The sequence below is a fragment of the Chrysochloris asiatica genome, unplaced genomic scaffold (genome assembly GCF_000296735.1).
Source record: "Chrysochloris asiatica unplaced genomic scaffold, ChrAsi1.0 scaffold00004, whole genome shotgun sequence".
NCBI lineage: Eukaryota > Metazoa > Chordata > Mammalia > Afrosoricida > Chrysochloridae > Chrysochloris > Chrysochloris asiatica.
In genome coordinates this window covers 14,298,639-14,310,217 of record NW_006408522.1, presented here as the reverse complement: position 1 = coordinate 14,310,217, position 11,579 = coordinate 14,298,639, and the positions used below count along the sequence as shown (strand labels likewise).

General features: G+C 43.4%; 1 protein-coding gene across 1 annotated transcript in view; it reads left to right on the top strand.

Moving 5' to 3' along the window:
- Window positions 1-11,579, top strand: part of CGNL1 (cingulin-like 1) — a 155,220-nt gene that overhangs the window by 127,286 nt on the left and 16,355 nt on the right. The window contains exons 12-13 of the mRNA XM_006831609.1: window positions 3,635-3,796; window positions 7,979-8,068. Of these exons, the coding sequence (XP_006831672.1) occupies window positions 3,635-3,796; window positions 7,979-8,068 (252 nt within the window). The remainder of the gene's footprint in view (window positions 1-3,634; window positions 3,797-7,978; window positions 8,069-11,579) is intronic.

Here is an 11,579-nt window from a genome sequence, read left to right as displayed (position 1 = left end):
CCCCATATAAAACAGTGCTAAGACCACTAAGATTCGACAGGAAGACAATGTTTTCTTTACAGAACAAACTTTTATGTCTTTGATGATCAAAGAAAAGTCACCCATGAGTCAGTGCTAAAACTGTCTGAAAGAACAATGGATAGTTATTATAGATTTCTGGAACACTTCTGAAAGGGCCTTGATAAGAGATCCTCTCTGACTCAGGATCACAGGGTGCAGGATTTAAAGTAGCAGCGGGAATTAGCACACTCACATCACCGTTATCTTTGGCATGAAACACGACAACACATTTTTATTTCTCTATCAAAGGAGTGGAGAGATTTAGGTATTTGCCAGAAGACCAATATAAGCCTGGTCTTTTAGTTTTGTTTTGTTTTGTGTGTGTGTGATGTTTGAAAAATGTCACAGTGACCTCTGTAACATGCTTCCCATTGCTTTTGATATAAATGCTATGGTCCTAGATTCTTTGGGTGGGAAGGAGCCTTAGAGATCCTCTAATTAGATAAGTTAAGCTGAAGTCCAGAGAAATTCATTCAGGCCAGATGGAGCCCACTGTTGCTAATAAAAGAGCAGCAATTGGAAAAAAAAAAAGGGCAGTGAAACAAAGATGGATCTTCGTTGATTTTCTTGGTGGCATAGCCCTGTAAGAGACAGTTGCCTGCGCAAATAGGAATTGTTACCTTTTTTTGCCCTGCCCACCATGTAAATCAAATGTCTAGGGATATTAGTCTTGCTCATATGATCCAAGAGTAAATAGACAAAGGTTCACAAAACAGACTAAATGCTTTAGAGAAAGGAAGATCGCTTAAGGGAAATAAGACCCAATATATCCAGATTACACTCCCAGCTAAGGTTACTCATGGTATAAATAGATTTGTGTTATCTTTCAGTAACCCAGAAATTGATTGGAACTTAATCCAACAGCATTTTAGGAGGTTGTGGAACAATATACACTTGTCTGTGGATATTCATCAGCTACATGCTCAAATTTATGATATAAGTAATTCTCAAAGTGAACACTGAGTGGCTACTAATTTGCTACCCCTGCTAGAGAGTAAGATCCCCTAAGAACTTGATTGAACCTCAGCATAGTGATCCTGCTTGGTCACCTTAGAGCAGGTGGTGGGCCGGCAACGTCTGGCGCATGGGGTCCCCAGCCGATCTCCTCCCTCCCTGCCTTCCTCGGATGGCGGCTGTTTATGCTGGACGTGTGGCCAGAGACGGGTAAGGATCACGTGGAACCTCGGCAACTTAAGACAGAGCCATTGCCATGCTGCAATGAGTTTCAATGACTGGTAAGACTGAGGAATTCGCACTGACCGCCTAAGACAGGCAGCGTCCCTTAAACAAACAATAAATAAGGAGGATTCAGATGCAGACCCAGTCAGGAGGCCAAGCCCCTGTGGGCCCAAGCGTTGTTGACCGTCCAAACCATAGGCTCTGAGGATCAGACTTTAGCTACCTAGTAGACATAGCATACTGTCCCTCATCTGATTATTCAGTAATGCTTGTTAGTAATCTCATACATGAGCCCTGGATATCCACAGATAAATGTAAAAACCTTCCCTAAAAGCCGAGACTGTAAATTCCAAAAAGGCAAAGCTCCCCCTCCCCCCCAAAAAAAAAAAAAAAAAAGCTAAAGAGGATAGAGAGAAACACTGTTAACTGATGGTATATGGAGGGGATAATAATCAATGTAATGAAACAAGCTGTATGAATGGTTGAATGTGAAGCTGATGATGTGCTCTGTAAACTTTCACTCAATCCAAAATAAAAACATTTAATTAAAAAAAAAAGAGAGAGTTGCCCTTGGAATAGCAGAAATGGACCTCTCATTACTGAAGGGGAAACTAGTCAGATACCACCCTTGATCAAGCACTGAAGTCATGGGGTTGTTTACATCAGCAGGGAATGAGCCATATTCTCTTTGGACCCTTGAAAACCTCAAACTCAACTCAGTACACCACCCTGTGTTTTGATTGAGCTGAGTTAAAGATCTCGGTTTTTGGTGTTTTTTTTTAAAAAAAACTTATAAGAGATCCATCCTATGTCTTGTACTATTAATTTTGAATGAAAGAAAGAGACATTTTAACTTTCACATTGGTTTTCCTAAACTAGCATAATCTATTAGGCTTCCAAAGAAAGACCATCTCTTTTGCTTTCTCAACTTTTTTTTTTATGAAAATCACCCTTAAAAAAGTGATACCTAAATGGATTTGTCACTTTCTTACATGTACTCGCTGAGGAGAAAGTTTTGTTGTTAAGAGCCATTGAGTCAGTTCCGACTCATATAGACCCTGTATGGGATTTCCAAGGTCCAGCTGGTAGGTTTGAACTACCAACCTTGTGGTTAGCTGTCCAATGTGTATCCCACAGCCTCATACGAGGACCCCTGAAGGGAATAATCCCCGGTATTCCTGTTTCTAAAACCATATTCCTAAAGCTCTTGCTATTTCCAGTAGGATAGAAAGACAGAACAAAACAGAGAGACTTGGTCTCCTCTGAAGCAGTTCAAGCAGGTGTTTTAGGAATACCCACCTTGTGCCTGAGATGGCTGGGTTCCTGGGCAGATCCTAGAGAAGTGCATCTAGCCCTTTTGTCTGAGACACTTTCTTCAAAGCTATTAGTTCAATGCCACCTTGTGGATGAAAAAAAAACAAACTAACACTGTAAATGATAACAGTTAAATGATTTTCTGCTACAGAGCAGTGGTTTTCACCTAATGTGCATACTTGTGTTATTTGGTTTTGTACTTGCAGGGTCTTTGAGGCGATTAATTCCCTTATTTTAACCCTTGAATTTTAGCTCTCAGATGCTGATACAGGCAGACAATAATATATTGCCCTCTATTGGCTTTCAAGCACTTTTTAACCATCACCAATAGTAAGTCCTGGTGTGGCGCAGTGGGCTAATGTGTCAGACGGCAAAGTTGTTTGAACTGCAAGGTCAGTGGTTTAAGCTCACCAACTGCTCCTTGGAAACCCTCTATAGGGTCGCTATAGGTCGGAATCAACTCGTTGGCACTTAACAACAACAACAACAATAGTAAGAAATACATACTATGTTGCAGTCCATGTGAATATCCGGGCTGCGAAACTTAAGGTCAGCGGTTCGAAACTACCAGCTGCTCCGTGGGAGAAAGATGAGGCTTTCTACTCCCGTAAAGATTTACACCCTCGGAAACCCTGTACAGGGTCGCTATGGGTTGGAACCGACTCGATGGCACTTAACAACAACAACATACATACATATATGGAAGTTCCACAAAGCCGTATTAGCTTCTTTCTTTCTCTTTCTTTCTTTCTTTCTTTCTTTTTTCTTTCTTTTCTCTCTCTCTCTTTCTTTCTTTCTTTTCTTTTCTGTTTAGTTTTAAAATGCTGGTCAGCATCTACTAAATAGGATTTCTAACCCAACAGGTTGCTACTTGCAGTTGGAAAGCATTGATCTAACCCCACCCCTTCTTTTTGCGAAGAAAAAACTGAGGCTGAGAGGAAGGTGGGTGGGACTTGCTCAGCGTCTTCAGATTTCCAGTGTGGGGAGGTGGAGAGCTATCCACCTAATCTTCAGGATCAGCCTGTGCACTGTCTATTGGGATCTTACCTTAGCAAATCACCCCATTGCCTTCTCATTGCAGATGCGCCTGATGGAGGAAGAGTTAAAGGACTACCAGAGATCTCAGGACGAAGCTCTCACAAAAAGGCAACTTCTGGAGCAAACACTGAAGGACCTGGAGTATGAGCTAGAGGCCAAGAGTCACCTCAAAGATGACCGCAGCAGAGTTGTCAAGCAGATGGAGGTTTGTGAGCCAAATAAACAAAAGCCTGGGGTTCCTTTGGAGAGCGATTCTGGCATGAGTGAAAAACCTCTCTGCTTGTACTTCTGCCACTGGGAAATCTTCAGTTTTTAGTCTCTCAAGCAACCAGATACTTGTTTTATTGTTTCTTGATAAGGGGACAAAACTGGTAGATCATAGACTCTTGGAACATCAGAGTCAGTAGGAGTGGTGGAAATAATTTAGGCCAATGGCTTCATTTTCTCCAGCAGAAAGCAAAACGGAGTCCAACAGTGGTTAAGTGACTTGGTATAAAGGCTTACAGATAGCTCATCTTCTGCTTGTTGCTTTGTGGGTGCTTCTAGCCACATAAGAGACAAAACTGCTGCATATCTATTGTTGTTGTTAAGTGCCTATGACTCAACCCTTTCATATTGTGATTCAATGTACAATGGGTAGAAACGTGGTCCGGTTCTGTGCCATCCCCAAGACTGACTGGGAGCCAGACCCTTGTGATCCTTAGAGCTTCCACTGACTGGTTTTCAGAAATCGATTGCCAGTCCTTTCTTCTTAGTGCATCTTAATCTAGACGCTCCTCTGAAACCTGCTCAGCATCTTAGCATCACACAGTCCTCCACTGACACATGGATAGTGACTGTTTGTAAGGTGCAATGGCTAAAATTGAAGCTGGGTCTCCCATATTGTTGTTGTTAAATGCCGTGGAGTAGGTTCTGACACATAGTGACCCTGTACAGGGTTTGAGGCTGTAATCTTTATGGGAGCAGAAAGCCCCATCTTTCTCCCGCGAAGCAGCTGGTAGTTTCGAACTGCTGACCTTGTTGTGCGCAGCCTGACTTGTAACCACTACGCTACCAGAGCTCCCTATGGAATGCACAAAATCTCCCACGGAACCACCACTGCCATGTTGCATAGTAGAGAGTGGCAGAGCTGCTCCTTGAGTCCAAACTAATTCCTAGGGGCAGTCAGTGCTTACTTGCCATACCACATACTTCATTCTTTTTTCCTGCTTTTGGCCCTGTTTTTCATTTTTTCCTCAAAAGATGGTCTAGCTTTGCCAAAGCCAGTGGCCAGTGACGCCTCAGTTTATTTTTGTGTGCACAGTACGGTCCAAGACAGCATATCAGAAAGTATTCTGTTCACTGGATGAGCGTGATCTATTGACAAGGTGAAAACGCAACACATTATAAAAATGTTAATGAAATAACGGAATCTAAATAGGAACAGTCCATTGATAATGACAGGAAGAAGAATCTTAAAATCAGTGCACCTGAACTCTTAAAAGAATAATCCTCAAGGAAGACACCAAGTCAACACCAGAAACAACCTCTGCAACACACACACACACACACCACGATTTTGAGACCTGTTAGGTGCCATCAAAATGCTGTATAGGGTTTCCGGGGAGCTTCTGGTGACTTTGAACCGCTACAGTCCAGTGTTTACCCTACAGCATCACACCAGGGCTCTTACACCTACTGGAGAAGTGAAAACTGTCAAGGTTTTGAAAAGAGACAGTGCTCAAAGCCAAGAAGAGATGGTTTAAATATAAAGTCAATGGAATTCCTGGTTCTGCTTTGCAAATAAATAGCAATAACTTTTTAAAACCTCCAGAGGACTTGGTTGCAGATTTTATCTAGGGAGTGGTGTTTCAACCATGAGAGATTTTATTAGACCCTTTTTAGAAGCTACGATAACTTGTTTACAGTTTTCTTCTTCTTCTGTAAGATTGCTAGACATTTCGCAATCTCTTCTGATCTCTTTAGGGGAGGTAATCTGAAAGCAAGCTAAGGTCAGCCCAGTTAACTAGCCCGGCAACCTGGTTAAGAGCAAGCTAAAGCAGTGGGTTAAGAGTTGCTGGAATAAAGCTCTTGTCCTGGAACACCCTCTGAACATGCCTGCTGGATTTCTGTATGTTGTTGTTAAGTGCCGTCGAGTCGAGTCGAGTCGACCCTGACCCTTAGCAACCCTGCATAGGGTTTCCAAGGAGCAGCTGGTGAGCTTGAACCACTGACTTTGCAGTTCAAACAATTTTGCAATCTGATGCATTAGCCCACAGCGCCACACCAGGACTCCGGATTTCTGTTTGGTTTGGATTTTAGGCCAAAAGAGAGTCCTTTGAAAAGGTGCTGCTAGCTGAAGACTGAGTTCTCAGGCCATTCCTTTGGAGCACATTCTGAATAAATAAGGGCCTTTCCTTTTGCTGACTCAAAGATCCCAAAGCAGTGGCATAGCTAAAATTCCTTTGCCGCTGTGCAATAGTTACCTGCATGAATAGCTCTCAAAATCTCACCCCTGTGGAGTGTACTGGAGGGGCTTTTCCTCCCTTGGTGGTGAAGTGGTTAACCGGCCACTAGGTGAGAGACAAGAGATGGCAGTCTGCTTCCATAAAGATTTACAGCCTTAGAAACTCAGTGGGCAGTTCCACTCTGCCCTCTTGTGTTGCTGTGAGTCCGAATCAGTCAACGGGATGGCAATGGAGCATCTTACCCTAAGAGGACCTGACTGCCGTACTATGGTTGTACCTGCCTGACCCTTCATTAGCCCTTACTTTCGGACACTTTCTGTAAACTCAAAACCTCGGGTGTGTAAACATATCTGTGGAGCCTCGTCTTTGGCCATACTGAAGCCAACTTTGGAGGAATCAGGAAGCTTTGAACAAACAGGAGGCTTCTGTGCAGAACCCAGCCCTCTATTCTCACTTGGTCGTTGGGACCCTCGGCTCTTGCAGAGAGCTCTCCAGCTTCCCTATAATTTTCTAGCTTAAATGGGGAAAACCATTCACAGATGTTTAGTCATTCTGTGATTTCTGTGAGTTTTATTTTTGGTGCTTGCAGAGGCATCCATAGCTTGTCAGTCAACTTTGGCATCAAAGAGACAACATTTAAATACATGAGCTACAGACTCATGCTTAAAAGCTCACAATGCTGATTGCTTCCTAGGGTGCGTGGCTCTGAGTTAACCCAGACACAGGACACATGCATGGATGGCTACGGAGGAGTAGCGCATGCACAAACCCACTAATCTAACATTGTGGGTGGGGTCATTTGTGTTAGAAGCATGCATAAAGCTACTTTGAAATGTATGTTCATCAACACTCAATGATGTTAAGGTAGGAGCCAATAGAAAGATGCACATGGTACTTCTTTGGTGAGGCCTCCTTTAGCAGCACTGGCCAGCACTATTACTATGTTAAAGGGGCCCTGGTGACTTCAGTGGACGCCTTCTAACTAACGTCAGTATTTCAGATTCACCAGCCATTGCATGGGAGAAAAGACTTGGCTATCTTCTCCCACCAAAAGTACTGGTAACTCTATGGGGAAGTTCTGCTCTGTCATAGAAGGTGGTTATGAGTTGGAATAGACCCACCGCACACAATCACAACATCACTATGTTAATCTGATGCAGGTTGGGGCTCTGCAGTACAGAGTACACGGGGTTCCCTTGAAGAAAAAGGTAGGTACAAAAGACTTGCACAGTATCCTCTGTAAGATATTTTGGAAATCTTGAGCAGGAGAGAAGTAAATTGTTGTTTCTGAGCGTGAAACATTTAAAGAAATGTGCCTTGGATGATATCTCAACTCCTACATTGTCTTTAAGGAGCTCTGGTAGCATAGTGGTTACAATTTGGGCTGCTAACTATCAGCTGTTTGGCAGGAGAAAGTTGAGACTTTCTGCTTCTGTAAAAATTTACAGCCTCAGAAGCCCTATACAGAGTCACTGTGAGTCGGAACTGACTTTGTGGCACATAACCACCACCGCACTGTCTTTGAACAGGTATTTGGTTTGCGTAAATCAGTTGATACTTGTACATCATAAGGGAAAAAAAAAATTGAAGGAAACACATGAAATTGTCTTTAGTGTTTATGTTGGCATTGGGGGTCAAATTTTTCTTGTATATATTTTCTACATTTCCTGTGATATGTACAAGGAGGCTTCAAAAAGTTCATGTAACAACGGGATTGAAAAATAATGGAATTTTCCCACAAACTTGTTGAAACTCCTTTGTACTGTTATATTTGACAATATGCGCATTGAGCAGCATGAGAAATGAACATATCCTCTTTCCGAATCCTAATAATACCACCCTCCCTTTTGCTTTAGCAGTTTACTTTTCACAGGTCAGTCCTTGTTTCTGTTCTGGGTCATTGCAAGTTCCATGGGTTGTGTTTGTGACTTCTTTCTTAGGACAAGATGTGTCAGCTGGAAATGGAATTGGAAGAAGAAAGAAACAACTCAGATTTGCTGTCAGAGAGGATCTCTCGGAGCAGAGAACAGGTAGTGTACTAGAGAGGAACCTTGAATGGATTATCCTGCATGCAACAGGCAGTGTGGAAGGTTAAATCCCTGAGGATTCAGCCAGAGGAGGGAGGCAGTTCATGCCATTTGGAAAATGATGGATGTTTGAGTACTGTCTTCACCTTAATAGGCCAGTCGGAGAGAGGTATAATAAATTGCCTTTCTTATTCCTAAGGGTGAAGGAAATTCCACCGTAGGCTTCATCCTCCTTCATCCCTTAAATGTTCCAGGGATGTGCTAATAGTATTCCTTTAGAGGGTTATAGCACGGCAATCTGCCAAAAGCCTGGACAGAGACCCTAGTCTTTACATTTGATTCTTACCTCAGGGTCAGTTAGAACGCCAAGGTTGGCAGTTCAAACTCACCAGCCACTCCTTGGAAAACCTCTACAGGGTTGGTATGAGTCAGAATAACTCGACAACACTCAGCAACAACAACAAAGGTTCTTACTGAGGTGTGACTTTTCTGACTTTACACATGGGTGTAAAGGCTATTATGTTAGAGGCATTCCTGCCAGTTTGGCTAAGTAGCCAAATAACCAAAGGACACTTCAGCATCTGCTAAGCATTCTTGATGACCGAAGAGGTGACCATGACTTAGTCTCCTGACGCATCTTGTGAATTATGGGAGGACGAATGGTGGGGAAAGTGCGGTAGCCTGTCAGTAGCCAGGCAGTAAAAATCGACTTCCAGTCCCCGATTTTCAACCAAAAACAAAACACAGGAGAATGTGATTGCCTCCTGGGCTCCACTTGCAGCCAAGACTGAAAGATCTGATCACTTCGATATCTGTTTCCAGAACTGCTCTGGGACCCTTCTCTTCCTCTCCATGGAGCACTTGGATCACTGGAAAGAGAATGGTTCTCTGGGATGTGGTCAAGGTAGAAAAAATATTTTCACTGAGCCAAGCACCTGAAGTAAGCCCAGAGAGGAAGTCAGGGGAACTTAAAGTGTCCTCCTGGAAAGAGCACTAGACAGACGGTCAGTTTGTCGTGGCTCCTGTACCAACTCCTCCTAGCTCCAACAAGGTCACAGCCTCTAAAATCTGTCAACACAACAATATCAGCCCAGGAAAATTTTAAATTCCAACATTGGAGTTTTTATAAAACCCAAAGTGTCTGATTCACCCTTTCATTGTTCCTATTTTCTTCTAGTATCTGATTGATCATAGCTAAAAAGATGAGCTCCACTAATGTGGATAGTTGCTCTCCACTGTGCAGCTCTATTTTCCCTCTTCTATCTTCTTTCTTCTTTTTGTGTTTTCCAAGGACCCTGGTGTTTATTTTAAGAAGAAAATTGAGCATTCTGTTCAAATCAATAAAGGAATTGGTGAAAAACAAAACAGAAAAATGTTCTTGGGTGATGGGGATGACAGTACACAAGAGGGAGGTTGTCAAAGGAAAGATGAAGTTAGCAGAAGACACAGGGAGGAGAAGTGTAATAGCTAAAGTGAGTCGAGGTAAATATTGTAAACTGATGGTGCATGGAGGGGACTATAACCATTATAATGAAACAAAGTGTATGAGTTGTTGAATGTGGGACTGGTCTGTAAACTTTCACTCAGTTCACAATAACAAGTTAAAAAACAAGACAAGCCATTAAGTGATATTTCTTGATTGAGTCTTTAGTCCTCTCTTCTGACTGTTGCTGCCTCATATTTGTAAAGGAGGATAGAAAAATGAGTTAACCAGATACTTGCCTTGACTTGACAGAAGGCATTTGATTCTCATTCAAAGTATGTTAATAAGAGACTTATTTCCTGCCATTCGAGTGAGGCAGCCCCCTGCTCAGTCTCTGGGTGGAGGCAGATGGGCCCTGCTTCTGAAGCTGTTGCATTCCAGTTGGGTTAACCTCTAGGCTCATATGCTTGCTGCTGCCCTGTCAGAATCAGAACAAGAAATGGAATGGGAAACTTCTAAACCTGAGACCCTCTTTTTGTTCTCCCCCAGAAAATGCTAACCTTGTGGCACCGCCTTTGTTGTTGAGTGCCGTCGAGTCGATTCTGACCCATAGCGACCCTGTATAGGGTTTCCGAGGAGCAGCTGGTGAGCTTGAACCGCTGACCTTGCAGTCTGACGCATTAACCCACAGTGCCACACCAGAACTCCGTGGCACCTCTTTAAGAAGGGACAGTTTCTAGAGAACAGGAAACACTGACTGTCAGGTTTAACACAAGTAATACCATTGGTCCTGTGGTCAGCTGTCAGTTGGCACTAAAAAGAAAAAAGTGTGAGAAGTTTTCATTTTCTGGATTTTGTTCTTTTTTTTTCATGTTTTATTGTGAATTATATGATATTTTACATAAGAGAACTTTAGTTTTACATTCATTCCATTGTATATCGTCTCATTGCCATGGTTCCAATCCCCTCCATGCATCATCAACCACCCAAAGTGTATACCTTATAAACCCACCCCCTACATTCCCCCCTCCCCCCCATTCTTCAGGACCCAGTCCCTCTCCCTCTCTGGATCCAAAGTCACCATTCGCTTCATCACTCCACGTCATCGTTTCTGCCTCCATCTCGGGCCTCACTGATTCTCTGGGTAGGGTCCCGCTCTCGGCTCTTCTCCATTGATGATCTCAGAGACCTCCGCTCCTAGACTGGAGAGTCAATAACTCCCTTCCTTGCTACCAAATGTCTACCTTTACATTTCCAACCCTCACAATCAGTCCTGATTACAATCATTCACAAGTGATCCTTCTGCATTTCATTTCATCAGCTCCGCCTAGACAGATTGGATAGTACTCACTGGAGATTATGCCTTCCTCCATGGCCCCTAGCTCTAGGTTCCCTCTTGAAAGCTTGTAAGCCAGTCACTTCTTGCCTTTGTGGTCCCTACCCCCCATCTGGGTATCCAATGTCCAAGTTGCCCATCTCTGTCTACTCTGTGTGTGGAGGGGATGGGATTGTTTTATTTGCTGTGAGGGTTTGTTCCCTCTTTTGGGTTACTGCATCCATAGGTGTAGGACAAGTTCATCAAATTGTCTCAGATCACTCTTTATTTTTTTCCCTCTTTTTTCTTCTCCTGGTTGAGTTCTGATCATCCATTCATTGGGACCAGGTCACGTGGGTACCATCTGCAAGTGTGGGTGTTCTTGTGCATATGCCCTCTCTTCTTATCAGCTGGTAGCTTCACTCTCCACTCTAGTCCTCTGTGGCCACACCGCTGACTTTAGGCCCAGGAGTCCCCAGGTCTCCCCACACTGCTGGCCAACCAGGTCCCCATCTGGGTCCACAGAAGCCCACCGAACATTGTAGGGCTTAGCTTGCCGCTTCATTGCTGCTTTTACCCCACTTCCCCCTATGGGCGATGCGTGTGGTCACCAATCAGGGCGCGTACTTTCGTTGAGTCTTAGTCTTGGATGGGGGTTTGCATTAAGGGGACCCGACCACTTGCCTTGATGTTTCCTGGGCAAGCAATTTGTTTGTTCTTGTAGTTACAGGCCATCTGCCTCTATTGTTTTGTATTTTTCCTGTAGGTCTTTCTTT